This window comes from Tiliqua scincoides, chromosome 1, assembly GCF_035046505.1.
Source record: "Tiliqua scincoides isolate rTilSci1 chromosome 1, rTilSci1.hap2, whole genome shotgun sequence".
NCBI classification, from domain to species: Eukaryota; Metazoa; Chordata; class Lepidosauria; order Squamata; family Scincidae; genus Tiliqua; species Tiliqua scincoides.
Window position 1 is genome coordinate 33,225,962 of NC_089821.1, and position 18,612 is coordinate 33,244,573.

At 41.4% G+C, this 18,612-nt stretch overlaps 1 protein-coding gene across 2 annotated transcripts; it reads left to right on the forward strand.

Moving 5' to 3' along the window:
* Positions 1–7,420: 7,420 nt before the first annotated feature.
* LMO2 (LIM domain only 2) lies at positions 7,421–18,392 on the forward strand. 2 transcript variants are annotated; one of them, XM_066633013.1, is made up of 4 exons: positions 7,421–7,701; positions 7,816–8,015; positions 13,982–14,197; positions 17,385–18,392. In XM_066633013.1, the coding sequence occupies exons 2-4, from the start codon at positions 7,831–7,833 to the stop codon at positions 17,602–17,604; spliced, it is 621 nt and encodes a 206-aa protein (XP_066489110.1). In that variant the 5' UTR covers positions 7,421–7,701; positions 7,816–7,830; the 3' UTR covers positions 17,605–18,392. The 2 variants fall into 2 exon arrangements, with proteins under 2 accessions (XP_066489110.1, XP_066489111.1); XM_066633014.1 differs by having other exon boundaries at positions 7,445–7,473.
* Positions 18,393–18,612: the final 220 nt, after the last annotated feature.

Consider the following 18,612-nt stretch of genomic DNA (forward strand, 5'->3'; position numbering starts at 1 on the left):
TTGGTCTGCCCATTGTCAAATCTGGGAGGTCCTACCCAACGGTGACCTATCTGCCAGCAACTGGCAAGTTCCTGTTTCTGCTCACACATTACTCTTGCTGGGTCAAAGGCACACATGTGGAAAAGGTAATCAATAACTCTGAGCATGATCTAGGACTCATTTCAAAAGAGAATAGATAGTATCATCCATCTTAATGAATGCTAATTGAAACTCATCCTGCTTAATTCCCAGTACAAAAAATCTACAGCCCAACAACCTCACAAAACACTGAATCTCAAAAAGCTACATCTACAGGAAAAAAGGATGCTTGTCTTTTCAAGATTGAAACAAGCAGTTTTAATGTCATATTTCTTAACAATATATTCATTATATACCAAAAAATTAAGCAGAGTTGTACACATTTTACAGAAGAGGAACCTGAAGGAGCATGGGGAACATGAATTTTTAACTGCTTTTTTCAGGTGATTAGAAAAGGCAAATTAAATCCCATTTTATAGTATTCATTAGCAAAAGGAGGGTTGGTTATAGGGGAAAAACTGTATCTATGAAATAACTACTTACAGATCTGATATAAGAGAAATCTTAAATCACTCCTGTGCATCAAGGTTACATTGCAGTGTCCTTTCTTCACTACCTGAAAAGAGTAGCCAGTTAATCCATGTCAGCTTCAGAATGCGGTAAAAATGCTTATTATGCTTCCTGTTATTTAAGCTATCTGGAAGTGACGCTGTGTGTAGCCATTGAAAGTTTAGGGAGAGAACTTATTTTAGAAGTGAATGGAAATTCCACTCAGAAAAATGCCATTTGTGTCACTGCAGCTTGAAGCACACTCATCAGTAAAGGGCAGACCTTCGGCTTCATAGTGACGTCTTGTCTCTTTATATCCTCCCTTATGGTGTGTGGTTTAAAACCCCACCTGCCACATGAAACCTAAAGGTTGCTTTGAGTTTCTGTGATTCAATTACTTAAGGCTCCATGACAACTTTTATCTTCATGCAGAATTTCCTGCATAACTATTTGTTTAACCAGATTCAATTCAAGTATCAAACACAGTAGACTGAGATATTGATTCTCTGAGGTGTTGGCCATTTGATTATATTTTCTCATTGCAATTTTTTTTATTTTGAGGCACTGTATATTGAAAATGAAGAGAGCAAACAAACAAGAGAAAGAAGACAGCAAACAAAAGCCATTGGTGCCATTAGAATCTCAGAATCCTTTGCTCCACTGGTCACACCTCCCTCCTGCCCACGCCCTCCCCCAGCATGCCTCTTCCCTGCCCTCCCTCCACATCCCGCTGCACCAGAATGCCTCCTCCCTGCCTCCCCCATCCCCACAACCTCTTTGCCACCTGGTGGTCCGCACAACCGCGGAGCAGTGGAACAATGGCAGTCCACTGGCGCTAGCCCAGCACCGGCCAGCACTGAGCTAGCACCAGCGCTGGATCGGCACTGAAGGCTGCAGACATGCCTTATGGCTCTGTATAGCAGAGCAAAACTTAGGAAAACACTACTATTTAGTGGGTATGAGGATAGGATTGCACTGGTAGCACTACTGGGTTTTACTTTAATATAATCACTGCAATACATCAAGTGAGTTCCATGTGCGCAACTGATATAGATAATATCTGCTTATCAAAGGCCCACCAAAATTTTTGTTTCTATTGATGTAGTTAGGAATGTGCATCCCCTCTCCAGGGCCACTAATCAAGTGCAGCAAGCACAGCTAAGGGTAAGTTCATAGCATGAGTGGTAATTCCACTTTAGCTCTGCATTTCTGTTTTGATCCAATATACAACCTTTCTCAGAGAATCAAGTTCAGGAGCAACCACTTCTTCCTGTGTCCAGCAGACGGAGTGAGGAGTGCTGATTGATGACCCTTGTGACAACCACAAAGCCACTCTTTCCCTTTCCCACCACAGCCCTGGGCAGGGGCGGGTTTAAAGGTACTACATAAACATTTCACTGGATAGACATGCCAGGTGCCTGATTTTAAATGGGGGTGGGGGAGGAACAAAAATTAGCTGGACCCAGAGCCATGTATATGCGTCCTTTGAGTAGCGAAAGCAGACTGAAGCAGACTGGAAAAACCTGCACTGGCTTTAGTTAGGTCCAGTTGAGTCCACCCTAATACTGGATCAGTGGCAATGTGTTAACAATTATACACTGTAAATCTAACAAAATATAAATTTAAATAGCACTACATCTTAAAGATAGGCCCATCAAAACAATTACAAATAATTGCAAAATTATTTTCATCTGCTTTCTAAAGACATTTGAAATCCTTATGTATGCCTTTGGTCCACTTTTAAATTAAATTGCTAATCCATTAAGCCATTTTAACAAAGTCCCCAGCATTTTAATTATTCTGTCTTTCGTGTTTGTTTTTCCTTCTGAGCTGAGAGGATGTAGCTGACATTAAATGTCCACTATAAAATAATTGAATTGGGAGAGTCAAGTCTTTCAGGCAGCAATCCTATGCACACTTTCACACAAGTAAACATCATTGAAACAGTGGGACTTTATTATTACTTGAAATAAAGTCCCACTGTTTCAATGATGTTTACTTCTGTGAAAGTGTGCATAGGACTACTGCCTAAAGGACTTGTCTCTCCCAAGCACATAAGCTTGTGCTGTAATTCAGCTTTGTGCATTGGCTGGAAGGAATTGTCAGATCTAGCAATAACAAATGAGCTGCTATTTTTTAAGGAACTAAATGCATGTTAAAGGTTTCTGGTATATTTCACTAACACTTCTTTATTACTGTACTTATACAAGAATCACTCCATCAACCAGTCTCCTCTCTAAACCTCCACAATAGAGACCACATCTTCTCTGATCAAATAGTTCCATTCCCCAGGCATTCTCAGCATTAAGAAAGTACTCAACATAAATCTTCTGTGTTGCAGCCCAAACACAGGCTTCTTGTTCTTGCCTTAGGACCAGTTAATTAGATATTAACAAGGATGTAGGGAGTAACATGTTTATTATGTGGCACCTGTGGTGCCCCATTGGTCCCACTCAGTGAGCTGAGGTACATGTAGGAGGAGGAAGAGCTTAGAAAGATGGAGTTGGATGGATGGAAATGTGCTCCTCCTGGTAGGGCTTCAGAGTCCTGTTGTAGAGAGTGTCTCTGGTTCTCCTTTCCAGGAAGGTCAGCAGACCTGAGCTCCCCATTCCTGTGCCTGGCCAACTTCATCAGTAGCTGAGAGCAGGGCTTTTAAAACTTGCTGCCTAAGGTGCATGTCTTCCTTGCTTTCCTCTGCCTTTCTCACCCTGCAATATCTGGATATGGCATCCGGGCCATCTTGCAACAAGGACTCTATCTGAGGCTATGGCGAACTGCACACATTGTCCCAGCTTGGCTCCTGTTGTCTCATTCAGCAGCAAGACTAACTGGAATGTTATTTGGGCTGGGATGGAGGGGATCAATTTTTCTCCTGGCAGTGAGTCTGTTCCTGGACAGTAGATAATGAAAATGAAATTGTAACATGGAAAATTACATTTACCCTTGTGTATTTTGAGTTCAAAGCTACTTCAGGGCTCACAGGTGTTATTGCCAAGTTAAATGCATGTATGAACTGTACTTTCTACATATACTTCTTCAGTTGTATTTTCTGACATAAATGTTATATGCCAGTAAGAACCTGTGCCTCTCATATACTTAAAAGATTTCTATCCCATTGTTCCAGAGCCCTTTTTGGCCCGGCTCCATGAGCGAGGGGAGACGGATAGGACTGGGTTCGTAATTCTGTAATACAAACTACTAAAGCAAGCCTCAAGACACCCAATGCAAACCATAAAAATCATAAATCCACCAGCAGCAAGAATAAAAACAAGTAACATCCCACCAGCACTAAAATGCTAGCTGTAATAAAAAATGTTTTCAGCCCCTACCAGACTACCTCTAATGATGGGGCTGTTTTTGGCCCACAAGGGGGGAAAATTCCTTAGCTATAACACCACCACTGAAAAGACCCTGCTTCTCACCACCACCTCTCTAACTTATAGGTGGCATCACTCTTGAAAAGTGGCACTTTGTTATACTGTCAGAATCCCCTAACTCAGGGCTTTTCAAACTGAGGCGTCGCGACACCCCAGCCTGTGGGCCCTGGCCTCTGCCCCCTTAAGGGGCAGGGGCAGCCTGGAGGCAGGGAGGAGGCAGCAGCGCGATCCCCAGGATCGCGCCACTCAGGGGGCTGCAGGGGCTTGGATGCACTTACCCAAGCCTCCTGCAGCCTCTCCGGGGTGCGGGGAGCCCGGTGCGAACCTTTGGCAGGGCTCCTTGCAGCACTGAAAGTGAAAGCGGAGCTATTGTTCTCCACTTTCGCTTTAGCGGAGGTGGGGCGCGATCGCTCCGTTTTTGCATTCACTGCTGCAGGGAGCCCTGCCAAAGGTTCACACCGGGCTCCCCGCACCCCGGGGAGGCTGCAGGAGGCTTGGGTAAGTGCACCAAGCCCCTGCAGCCTCCTGAGCGGCGCGATCCTGGGGATCGCCTTCCACCCACCCCTACTGCCTCCCCCCCACCCCCACAAGCACTTACAGTGGCTCAAACTCTCCAGGAGAGTTTGAAAACCACTGCCCTAACTTTAGGACAACCTTTAAAGAAAGAGTTTTTCCTTAACTCAAGGTTGCTTCTCATATGAACATTTTTTGAAGAACATTTCCTTTAAGTGTGTATACTGTAAAGCAGTGTTTCTCAAACGGTGCGTCAGGACCCACTAGGTGGGTTGTGAGTCAGTTTCAGGTGGGTCCCCATTTATTTCAATATTTTATTTTTAATATATGAGACTGGTATGTGTCTGCATTTGGGGAAATGTTAGTGATCTGTACTTTTCACAGGTACACCATAGGTGTATATGCTTATAATGATAGTCAATAGGGCTTATTCATCAGCCTATTTCAGGTGAGTCTCCATTCATTTCAATATTTTATTTTTAATATACTAGACTTGATGCCACCATGGTATGTGACTGCATTTGGGAAAATGTTATAGATCTGTACTTTCAACGGGCTACTCTGTATATGCTTTTAACAATATTAGTCAATGGGACTTATTCCTGGGTAAGTGTGGATAAGATTGCAGCCAAGGATTGTTAAAAATTTTCCTGCTTGATGATGTCACTTCCAGTCATGACATCACTTCCAGTGGGTTCCGACAGATTCTCATTCTGAAAAGTGGGTCCCGGTGCTAAATGTGTAAGAACCACTGCTGTAAAGTATGTATGACAGTATGTATCTGTGCCTGCGGGAGAGCAGAGGTGTTAACATTTCAGAGTGCTACACAGTCATAAGAACATAAGAACATAAGAACAGCCCCACTGGATCAGGCCATAGGCCCATCTAGTCCAGCTTCCTGTATCTCACAGAGGCCCACCAAATGCCCCAGGGAGCACACCAGAAAACAAGAGACCTCATCCTGGTGCCCTCCCTTGCATCTGGCCTTCTGACATAGCCCATTTCTAAAATCAGGAGGTTGTGCATACATTTCATGGCTTGTACCCCATAATGGATTTTTCCTCTAGAAACTTGTCCAATCCCCTTTTAAAGGCGCCCAGGCCAGATGCTGTCACCACATCCTGTGGCAAGGAGTTCCACAGACCAACCACACGCTGAGTAAAGAAATATTTTCTCTTGTCTGTTCTAACTCTCCCAACACTCAATTTTAGTGGATGTCCCCTGGTTCTGGTGTAGTGTGAGAGTGTAAAGAGCATCTCCCTATCCACTCTGTCCATCCCCTGCATAATTTGAAACCAGTCCTGTTTCTACCCTTCAAACGAGTAACTCTGATCAGGCTCTGAAAAAAATGGATCAGGCTCTGGGGAATAAAGGGTTTCACAAGTTTTCAACAGGTTGCAGAAAAACTGGTTATGGTATATACTTATTTTATATAAGTATATGGTTATATATACCATATACTTACAGTGGTTAGTGCCTGTGACATCACCAACATACTTCCTGAATCCTGAATGGGATTGTTCTAAAAGTTTCTCTGATGTATGTGATGAAGTGGACTATGGTCCATGAATGCTTACGCTGAAATAAACTGGTTGTCTTCAAGATGCTACAAGACTCAGTTTTGTTTTTCTTGTGATCATTTGATGGATGACTGGCATAATCATTTAATCAAAGTCTGGATACCATATCACCACTTTCTAGTACCTCTGGTCATGAACAGTGCCCCTTTCCTCACAACCAAGTACCACAGGTGCCCCCAAACATCTGAGATTAATGGGCAAGAGCTTCCTGCACATAAAGTGCTGCTTCTAAACACTGAGCCTCCAGCAGCTTTCATTAAAGAACTGAAATACCAGCTGCGTCCTTGTGAACTGTGTTTGAAACAGAGACAGGAGGGCCTGACCCAATGCCCACTGAAGCCAACAGGAGATCTTTACATCTGGCACTACTGGCCTTTAGAGAAAGTCCTGCCAGCGCCATATCTGACCATATTCCCCAATAGTTTTGGCAGAAACTCAGGGGACTGAAGACAGTTAAAATGAGACAATTACAAACCAGCTTCTATTTTTCTAAGGAAATAAATACATACACTGGGAGATTCTGGTGTATTTCGCTAACACTTTGTGTTCTTGATCATCTTCTCTCACTCCTGTGCTTATAAAAGAAGCACTAGAGCAGATGGTCCCATCTAGTTCAGAGGCACACCTCAATTCATAGAACCTGCTGCTGTCACTGCAGTTATAAGGCGAGGCTTAATTTTAACTACCTACATTGCAGATTACTTCACCGCGTGAATTATCCTGCCTCAGTGGAGAGCTATAGGTGAAGAGGGTTCGGGAGAGGATGGGAAAGTTGATGAGAGAGCTGTTTCTTTCCATTACTCATTATTCATATGCTTGCTTATTTCTATATTTTAGCTGCCTGTAAAGTGACCAGTCGATAATGCTTTCCATACCCTGATTTCATTCATTTGCAAGGAATGAATTTGTTTAATGGCCACCCATGCTGAAGATGCAGGAGATTTGTGCAAGTTCTTTGACACACATCAACACACAGTACAATATGTGAGATCTCACTTAGGAAGACAATCCTTATCTTGGTTTTTATTAACGTTTTGATCTCAGAGAGTGCTGTTCTTAATGACATACTGGTTGCCTGAAACGGAATCTAGCTCTGAGGCAACTTTCCATGCGCTTGTTGCCTTGCTGCATAGCAAATGATTGCACAGTTGAATTAAAAACGTGCCGACACATACAATATATTTGGTAAAAATGCAGAGTCAGCTCCCTCCCAGCCTTGGCTGTGTGCAAGTCATGAACTGGCCCTTTAAGGAGTCAACTCAGTCGTGAGAGATGCTGCATTTCTGGCTTGCTGAATCCCCAGGAGTCCAGTTAAGAAATAGACAGCTGTGTCTTTAAGTGCCATTTCCTTCTATTGTATTTGAGTCGTGATCAGGAAAGAGGATGTGAAACCAGAGAGGCTCGGAGGAGACCACTGGGCTCGCTCAATAATAACAGTAATAATAGCAGTCGCTACAATCATCATGGTGAAAAGGCTCAGGGTGATGGAAGCTGCCTCTGCGGTGCAGGAACCCCTCTCTGGAGCGTGCCCTGAGCTGCACAGGCAGAAAACCTAAGCCAAGCGGAGGGGAGACTCTGGGATAAGCGCAGCAGTGACAGCTGAGAGAGCGGGCTCTGCCCAGCCATTCGTACAGCGAGCAGGAGGAGTGTGGCAAGGATGGGAGGTTAGATCCTAAGGGTTAGCCTTGCTTGTGGAGACGCAGCAGCAGCAGCAGCAGCAGCAGCAGCATAAACAACACCGCAGCCCATCTCTTTCTCTCCCTCTCTCTGTATTACAGGAGGAAATCCTGTGAATGTCATTGGGAGCAGGGGGGTGGAGGTGCCACTCTGCTGCTGGTGGTGAAAAGGCATTCAGGAGCAGGCAGCCTTTGTGGGGGCAGCAGGGGGCAGAGCTCTTCCCAGGCAAAACCACCACTACAAAGGACCAAGACCTGCCAATGTCATCGGCCATCGAAAGAAAAAGCCTGGAGCCCTCAGAGTAAGTGGCCTTTCCCCCCTCCCTCCTTTCATTGACTACCTATCTCCAACTTTATCTCTGAACGGATACATATTCTGTGCAATCTATAGGGACGGGGGGGGGGAAAGACCTGGACTGTTTGGCATTATTTCTAGTGCCAGCTTCTGGAGAGATCGCTCTCAGAAAGTGCAGGCTGGGGAGAGATACAATAGAGCTGCATCTTTCTTTCTCCAGGTTAATAGCTGTGCGTGTGTACTGCAGGAGCTCAAGAGTCCCTCTTTCCCAAACCTAGTCCTATTCTTATGGATGGATTGTGTCGGGTGTGTATATGTGCATGTGCAGCACCTATATGTATGTGTGTGTCTACGTTGGCAGATTTTATTGAGCTTGTACTAGACTCCGCTGTGAAGTGTGCCTGCCTGTTACTTGTGAGGATGGCATCTAAAACCCCGAGACACACATAAGTTCCCCATTTTGAGTTGGAGACAAATTACCAGAGTCATCAGATTTCTTATCAAGTCCCTGTTGAGGGTGGGAGTGGGGAGGAAGAAGACGGGCCATTAGGATCAATGCATTTTCCTCTGGTCTGGAGATTAGGTGATGCTGATGAAAGTGATTTCAGAGGGATAGGGGCTGGTAGTCTAATACTTTCCAAAAGCCTAAGTTGTTTTCAGTCTCTCCCCTCCCTGCCCAGCCAAACTGGCTGATTAGACGAAAAGGTCAAGACTGTTATCAGATGAGTGCTCAACTTCCACATTTTCATAATGCAAACCACCAGTATGAAACTACCAACAAAATGTCAAGTGAAAACAGAGTTCTGGCATAGGAACCAGAACACTAGCAAGAGGAGAAAAGGAATTGTTGGATTTTTTTCTCCCTTAGCTGGCATGTGAAGTTAAAGAAGTTTAAAAAAAATCCTTGGTTGTAGAATTTGGATTGCCAGTAGATTTCTTGCAGCTATCCTGCTGTATGCCAAAACTAATGCAGATACATATTATTGCAGAGCTGATTAACTCACTGTATTACTGGTGCTGTCACTGCACTTGAATTTTAGGCTTCAGCCCTATGCATACTAAGCTGAGCATAAGTCTTGCTAAACTCAATGAGCAAGTCTCACTGAACTCAATAGACCTTACTTTTGACTAAATACGCATAGGATCAAGTTGTATATCCATACTTGGGATGGATATATTTGATTTGTCCAGATCACAGTAGCTTCATGATAGTCTAGCATACTTGCTGTAACTTTTAAGCTCCCCCTTAAAAACAAAAACTCATACAGATTTAACTAAATTTATCAACTATTCCCATGAGGTATCAAGAAAAGCTGGATAGCTCAGTTTTCAGTTGCTGAGGCATAAATACACTAAAGTAAAAGGAACTTATGTGTAAGTAACTGGACAAAAGTTTGCAACCATGTTTTTAGAAAGCCTAACTATGCTTTCTGAGAAGTTCTAATTATTGTGACTGAATTTACTGTAAAATAAGCACTGGTAGGATCAGCTGTCAACACCATTCAGATAAAAACATATTTACACAGACACTGCATGTACAGACAAAATAACTTATTACACTTATTCTTACTTTGTCAGTTAATATGCTAATCTACCTGATCATAATTCAGTCTTATAGATAAATTTTTAAGGGCCAAAGGCAAAAACTGTGACATTCATTATATTTAAATTCCTTATACTTATATAGTTCTAGTCTAATGAAGTGCACCTGCATATAAAATTCCTGAATATTAAAAATAATTTCATAGCATTTCCTTTTTTAAAACTTCCTAATTGTTTGGGGCCAAAATACATAAAAGTAATTAGTTTAACGAATGCTAAGAGCACAAACCAGACCAAAATGTGTAAAATATTGGGATGTGCACTAGAAATGTGACAATGCTAAAAGTACTACAGAAAGAGCTCTTTGTCTGCCCCCTTCCTTAGTTATTTAATATGGACCCACAGAATGTCACACAAGGACATTTTTGTGTGGGGGGTGTGTGTGTCTCTCATGAACTGACATAATGCAGTGGTAATACCTATGCATTTTTCAGTATCTGAATGCTTTCATGACATGAAAAACCAATTTTTCTTTCTGACTTTATTTTAGATTGGATAGCAATACCACTGCTTCAAATCACGTCCATAACTGGCATTTATGTTTTGAGGATTTTGATGTGATCCTATTCAGAAAGAAGTTGCTATTGTCTTCACTGGCAGCAGCCTACATAAAAGTCTAGCATGCAAAACAAAAAAATAGTTGGGGTACAAAAATAGCTGTGAAGACTGAAACTTTCAGCTGATTTCTCAGGCAATTACCATGTAGAGATATGGAAGTAGGTAGGAAATTTTTCTTCATCATGGCAAACAAGGATTTAGTGCAAAGTATTTGGAGAATGTAATACATTATCTTTTAGGTGTTGGAAGAAAATAAAATTGACCTAAAAGTTATTAATCCAACAAATTACAGCTTGAAGAAGTTTCACTTCCTGAAATGAAATTTCAAAGCAGTTTAATCATTTTTTTCATTTTTGTATGTTTTTGTTTCTCATGAGATTGCATTGAAAAGGAATAAACTGCAGAGAAATCCAATGGCAGCTTACATTTTCTTTTAGCTTAATATATTCATGTGTTTAAGACCTCTGCGAGCCCCAGGATATCAGCTATTATTATTATGAGTGGTAAAACAATGGCAGCTATCATAGCCTGTGAGTATCTAGGGATGTAATGGTTGGGGCAAGGGGGTCATATCCTTCTCAGATTTAGGAAAAGGACTATCCTTCTCTCCTTCAAATTCTACTGATTACCCTACTGATTGTATGGCTCTGGTTATTCAGTTCAACTCTTGGGAAAAGAATAACTTGAGGCCAAGGTTTGTGATCTGGAAGGAAGACAGTCCTCTGCTTCATAATTTTGAAAACGCTGATAATGAAGTGTGTAAGGCTGCCATGTAAGGGATACTGGATTAGGATTTAACTATGGAGGAAATAGCTCCTTAAAACCAGTGTTTATCAAACTGATTCAGGACCCACTAGGTGGGTTGCAAGCCAATTCCAGGTGGGTTCCCATTCATTTCAATATTTATTTTTAATATTTTAGACTTGATGGTATGTGAGTGCATTTGGAAAAATGTTACAGATCTGTATTTTAACAGGCTACTCTGTGTATGCTTTTAACAACAATAGTAAATGGGACTTACTGCTGAGTAAGTGCTGGTAGGATTGCAGCCTAGGATTGTTAAAAATTTTCCTGCTTGGTGATGTAACTTCCAGTCATGACATCACTTCCAGTGGGTCCCAACAGATTCTTATTCTAAAAAGCTGGTCCCAGTGCTAAAAGTTTGAGAACCCCTGCTTTAGACTTTAAAAAAAGAAAAGGAACCCATCTAGGATGGGAGCTTAGTGGGAGGTAGGTGGGGCAGAAATGTGTGAACCCCATGCTTGCCTCAGCCTAGAATGTAGGTACTCCTTATTGGCAACATTGTGTCACATAATACCTTGAAGGGTGCAGTCCTACTGGATGTTTCCATCAGTTTGTGCTTAAACAGACCTTTAAGGCAAATATGCATTGGCAAAAATATACATTTTGTGTTTTGTCCAAATTCTATCCCCCATTACACTCATTCACTTATGTGCAAATTACGTAAGGGAGAGACTCAAATGTACAGTACCTATTTAGTATAAAAACTGCCCTGAGTGATCAGGACAAGCAATGGAGTGGACAGTGTTAACAGTCTGAACAAAATGCATAATGTATGCTGGTGAATCACGTGATTAATGTTGAAAATGTGAAGTTATTTTTTCCCTTCAGTGGCAATGTTTATGAGCTTAAGGTTAAACATGTGCTAATATGTCTCACTGTGACTTGCTGACTGTGCAGGCCTGTCAGTATTTCGCTGGAAATAATTCTCAACAGCAGTTGCAAAATGGAATATCCACGGAACAAAGAGACTTTCAGGGAGATAATACATTTACATTAAGAAATGGCTTTCGCCTCTCTATCATTTTATCCAGTTCATTATTTTAGCTTTCTCTTCTGCAAATAATAAGGTTTTGCCCTGGGAAAAAAAGTACGCTCTTTCTAGATAATTGCTAAAATGAATAATCTTGGCTTGAATCTCCCCATATGAATGTGATGTAATTCCTACTGGTCTGAAATAAAAGAGGAATAATATTAATTAATCAAATGTTGGCACAGGAGGGAATAACTCACAGGAAGCACATGTACTAACCTGGATAATGTCAGAGAAATTCATAGAAGCACTTGTATCTAAACTATATTTTAAATATTACAGTCAGGTAGCAGGAGACACTTTTCCACAAGTTCATTGCATGCTACAAATGTTGTGTTTAAATGCCTGAAACCATGTGGGCAAAGTTAATTATATGGGTCTTTAACACAGAATTATCAACTAGGGTCAGGGATATAGCTTAAAAGATACCAGTTCCTAGATAGAGACAATGCTAAATCAAAAAATGTACCTCATTTTCTTGACCAACTGAGATTCAAGAGAATGCAGAACTAATTGAATGAGAGATTCTGAAATAAGTGTGGCTTTTTGTGTTGGGGAGGGGGCAGCGCTTTTAAGCTCAATTCTAAGTATGTTTACTCAGAAATTCCACTGAGCTCAATGGAACCCTACTGCTATTTAAATAGCCAGATTAATCACGCATCCAGTCCCACTTTCTGCATTTGAGTGGAGATGAGTTATGAGTTTAGATAGGGCTTATTATTCTCAAGGAAGTACACACAGAACTGCATCCTTAAATACGTACTTACAATCTTACTTTTACATCCATATGTTTCTAAGGGCCATTTCATACTTGCTGAAGCAAACCTAAGTTTGCCACTGAGCAGGGTCGGTGCCAGGCTATTTTGTTCCCCCAGAAAACTACAGTGCAGACATTTTTCATAAGTCTTTATAATTAATTATATTCCACAGAACTGTTGTGATATGTATCTAAAAATATATATTGTCAGTTGCACTTTTTTTTACATGGGTTAAATAAATTAATCTGTATGAAACTGCCCCTCAAGGTTGCACTGTGCCCCTCTGAGGTCTGTGCCTCAGGAGGCTGCCTAGTGATAGCACCAACCCTGCCATTGAGTAGGATACATATGTTTGTGAATCTATTGGTTGCATTCACATTTTGTATTTTGGGTAACCACTTAAATATACCACTTAAATAAACCACTTAAATAATAACCACTTTAAATAAACCACTTAAATAAACCACTACATATATACCTAAAAATGCAATTTGTGAAGTGGCTCTCAAAAGCAACAACATTTACAGCCCAATCCTAACAAAATCCGCCCACCAGTGATGCAGCCATGCCAACAGAGCGTGTGCTGTATCCTGCAAGGTGGGGGGGCGGTTCGGAGGCCTCCTCAAAGTACGGTGCAGATCCAAGTAGACCCACTGGGGCCGCTGCAGTGCAACAAGGGGTAAGGGGAAAAGTTTCCGCTTGCCTCAGGCTGCGCTGCTTTTGGCCGCAAACTTGCGCTGGGCCTGTGCTGTTTCCAGCGCAAGTTAGAACTGTGCCCTTAACCTATTTGCATTATTTAATCTGCATCTACTGGTCATGGGAAAAGCCAAGAAGCTATCCGGAACATTTAAGCCTAGCCTCCTTACCAATGCAATCATATTCTAACCCTCTTCAGTATCTGAGACTTCCTCAAATATTTCCCACACACTCTCAAGCTTATATGTGTAGACTTCAAAGCTAAAAACTTACTTTTAATGAAACCTGAGATCCTCAGGATCTTGAATTCAGCATGCAAACCTATATTCTACACTTTCACCATAGATATGCTAGATTATGCAATATTATAGAGTTGTAAGCAAGACCTTTTCATAATTAGAACTTGTCAATAAAAACAATGAGAAAAAAATTTAGTCAAGAACTCCTAGTTTGACTATCAGTAGGTTGGAATATCTGCTTTGGCTTCTTTCCAAGTGTTTTCTAACGACTATTTTTTTCTGCTAGGGAACCGGTGGATGAGGTGCTACAAATCCCCCCATCCTTGTTAACATGTGGTGGTTGCCAGCAGAACATTGGGGACCGTTACTTCCTCAAAGCTATTGATCAGTACTGGCATGAAGACTGCCTCAGCTGTGACTTGTGCGGGTGCAGACTTGGAGAGGTGGGAAGGAGATTATATTATAAACTGGGCAGAAAACTCTGTCGAAGAGACTATCTCAGGTATACCATCTTCTTCTTACCCCGTTCTCTTTGGGGTTTTTCCTCCTTCAGAAATATTAAGAACAAAGCTAGATTCACCTGCAAAATTATAGCAAAAGAACAAGAGAGGTTGGACTTAGCCTGCAGATAAGGAATATGCATGACAGCTGAAACCGACAAGTCTCAAAACCAAGTCTAGATAAACCTCTTGTCAGATTAGCCTGTGCAGGGAAAATCTCAAGGCCAAGTCAAGATACTTGCTGTGGATGAGGAGAAGTGGGAAGGGACTGGCAAGCAGTTCACTTTTGACCTCGAAGCTTGTCAGTTTCAGCTCTTGTTCAATGTCTCATTCTGTAGGGTGAACACTGCTGTTTAAGGTTCACAAAGAACATGGGCATGGGAAGTGAGGAAGAACTATTTCCACATTATCAGCAGACATACAAAGGGTTAAAAACAGGCAGTTAAAAAGCTGTACTTCTCCAGAATTGGCTGTTGAAATGGATGATACAACTGTTTACAGCACCATGTACACAGGAATGTAAGGTTCCTGTCTATATTTTCTATTTATAAATACTATCAAGAATATTTTGTCCCCTGTAGGCATTAACAAAAAAATTGTATGTTCTTGGCTACAACTGAGGGATATTGATTGTCTGCCATGTTTAGTGTACTTTACTTCTGTGACACCATGAAGTGGTGGGAAAGGACTTCACTTTATTTCTAGTCTGATATGGCTGTAATACCATACTCAAAATTCACTTTGCAGGGAAGAAAATGCGAACCCACCTAATTATTCCACTTCAGAGCTTTTCCCCATAGCAGTCTTATTTGAATAGGACTGGCTTTGCGTAATGTAATATGCAGTAAATCTCCAATGTACGTGCAACACCCTGAAAGGATTCAGTCCTATTTCTACCAGGTGAATATGTTCTCACTGTAATGGCAGAAAATATGGGCTGTTAAATTAATGCATTTTCTATGCCTTGTAATTGGATGCGTTCCATCTTTTCACAGTATAATGTGTTAATTATCTGTGTCTGCTAATGAAGAATTTCATAGACATCGGCTGTTAAATTGGCTTTTGCATTTCCCGCATCTGTAATTCAAATATAAATCCTACATTAACTAGAATATATATATTTGATTTAAAACTAGCTCTCTTCCTCTTATTATCTAATGTTAGCAACTTTCACAAGTGACACTTTTCCATCTAAATGTTCTTAGTGTCACTTATAAAAATGCACATCCTATAACATTTATATTATTTTTGTTATAGAGAAATGAACAGTGACACCTCCTGGTAGACAAAGGAAGCAATGTGAGGTGTTCTTTCCCCGTATCCAAGGGATTATATTTCCAATCCAAACCAAGCAGGCTGCATTTAGCATGCAATATCTGTGATAAACAATGCCAGAAGAATGTTGGAAACTGGAAAATCCAAACTGAAATTAATGCAATCTCAAAAATTATCATGAAAATATACTTATTTATGCTACCCAGAAAATGTATAATAAAATATAGTTACTGGAATATTTAAATTTCCAGAGCATAGCTGTGTTAGACTGCAGTAGCAAAAACAACCATCTTGTGGCACCTTGAAGATTAAGGGCACAATCCTATCCAATTTTCCAGTGCCCGTGCAGCTGTGCCAATGGGGCACTGAACCCTGTGGTGAGGAGGTAGTCACAGAGGCCTTCTTAAGGTATGGGAACATTTGTTCCCTTACATTGGGGCTGCATTGCAGCTGCACTGGTGCTGGAAAATTGGGTAGGATTGGGCCCCAACAAATTTACAGCACCATTCTATCCCCTACCTCAGTGTTTCTCAACCAATGGTACAGGTACCACCAGTGGTAATTGAGGTGGTGTCTGGTGGTACTTGCAGGACCCCTTGACACCTGCCGCCCAGCAGAGAGGTCAGGTACACAATGCAACAAACAGGAGTAGGAAGCTCATCTTGGAAGGCAGAGCTCCAAAGAATGTTTTTCCATGATCAAAAAAGCCCTCCAGTTCACCCTGAGCCTCTTATGGTGTAAGAGATGTAACGTGTACAGATGTGTACAGATGTGGTGTCTACTGCATCACATCTGGCCTCCAACCCAGAAGTAACTGGTGATGATGTCATCATCAGTTACTTCTGGTGGTACTTTGAATAGGTGGACTATGTGAAGTGGTAGAGTGGAGGACAAATGTTGAGAAGCACTGCACCTATCTCAATCGGTGCAGCTGTCCCTGCACCGGCTTAGAGTGTCACAAGTGTGCTGTAAAGCACATTTGCAATTTCTCATGAGCCGGCAGTGTTGCCCAACAGCCTGTGCCCCTGTCGCATCTGCTCCAGTGCAGTATCTTGCAAGAGGAGAGGTACTACATGCCATCCTGTTCCTGAAGGTCCCCTCACCCTCAGGAATATCTTTTTAGAGGGTGAAGGGAGGCTACAGGAAGGAGGCAAGAAGTCTCTTTTTGTGAAAATTATTATGGAGGAGATGGATAGATTATGCAGATGTATAGAGTGGATAGAGAGATGTTCTTTTCCCTCTCATATAACACTAGAACCAGGGGACATCCACTAAAACTGAGTGTTGGGAGAGTTAGGACAGACAAAAGAAAATATTTATTTATCCCGTGTGTAATTAGTCTGTGGAATTCCTTGCCACAGGAACTGGTGATGGCATCTCGCCTAGATGCCTTTAAGAAGGATGTGGACAAATTTCTGGAGGAAAAGTCCATCATGGGTTACGAGTCTTGATAGGTATGTGCAACCTCCTGATTTTAGAAGTAGGCTACCTCAGAATGCCAGATGCAAGGGAGGGCACCAGGTTGTGTCTTGCTGTCTTGTGTGCTCTCTGAAGCATTTGTGGGCCACTGTTGGCCCACCTGGACTAGATGGGCCTTTGGCCTTATCCAGCGGGGCTCTTCTTATGTTCTTATTTAGAATAGATCAAGTCCTAAAACACAGTCACATAAGATCCTGTAATACGTCTGATTGCTGAATAACCTAATCTGTCAATCACCAAGTAATTCCTATTGGTCTGTCTAGGAAACAAAAAAATTTTTTTATGTCCCCATCTAGTTGAATGTGACAAACCTATCTGAATCCCTGAACTTTACAAAACAAAGTCGGGTGAATTCACAGCTAACCTTGTGTTTTACTTTGTTAGATGTATACTTGAACAACTGACTCTTTCTTGTTTTTTGATGTCTTTTCAAAGGCTTTTTGGTCAAGATGGCCTCTGTGCCTCCTGTGACAAACGAATCCGGGCATACGAGATGACAATGAGAGTGAAGGACAAAGTGTACCATCTGGAATGCTTCAAATGTGCTGCCTGCCAGAAACACTTTTGTGTTGGTGACAGATACCTCCTCATCAACTCAGACATAGTGTGTGAGCAAGACATTTATGAGTGGACTAAGATCAACGGGATGATATAGCCCGTTTGTGCCTCATAGTCTCCAAAATGCATCTCATGGGTGACACAAATACCTAGCTGTGGTGAGGAGATTATCACTCACCATATCTGTGTGCTTTGTTTAAGGTAGTGGCAAAAAAGAAAAACAACAGAATATGCAAGAATTGCATCAAGTACAGATGATGATTGGGAACCAGAGCAGTAGCAGATAGATTGATTTCTGTTAACAAACACATTTTGATGATAAACTGACATTCTCAGAAGTGAAAGAAATCAATAGAAACTTGGACTCCCTTGACTGGAAAAGACAGTAGTGACATGTAAAAAGATGTTATAAATTTTGATGCTTGCAGACTAGGTTGTACAATTGATTTTTCTTTACTTGGTTTTTTTTACTCTATGTAGACCATAATCCCAAAATTAATATAAAATGGGACTGTTTTAGGATTTGCCATCCAATTCTCCAAAGAATCAGACCTTAAGTTTTGGAGGTCACTTGCTGGCATAGAAATCAGTTTTTCCCATTTGCAAATGAACAAAACAGCCTTTTGGCTGCAAACCTGTGGCATGCTGCACCCAGTTATATGCATTTTAAGTCCTTGAGACCCATGGTAATGGCATACAACTAGGTGCAGTATTGCAATCTTAAATTCAAAGCAATTATTTCAAGAAGTTTGGGTGAGTAGCTGCCTTCTGCTGCCATTGTTTGAAAGTGAGAGATTCCACCAAACATTTCTATACAAATATAAATTTTAAGAGTTGTTCAGCTATTTTATTAACTTAGATGATAAGATCAATAAATACTTTGTGTGTGTAGAAAGATCCTTCAAATTTAATAAATATGACTGATTTGAAAGTTGTGATTCTCATTATTAAATTGCTCCAAGAACTCTTCCAGGTGATCAGGTTTTAGTGCAATAAATATATAGTCATTACCTATTTGATGTGCACGGTCCAAGCTTCTTTCCCTTGTGCTGTTGTTGTGGGAGTATAGTGTTCTCCCAGTCTGAATATGTCTATGTTTTGTATG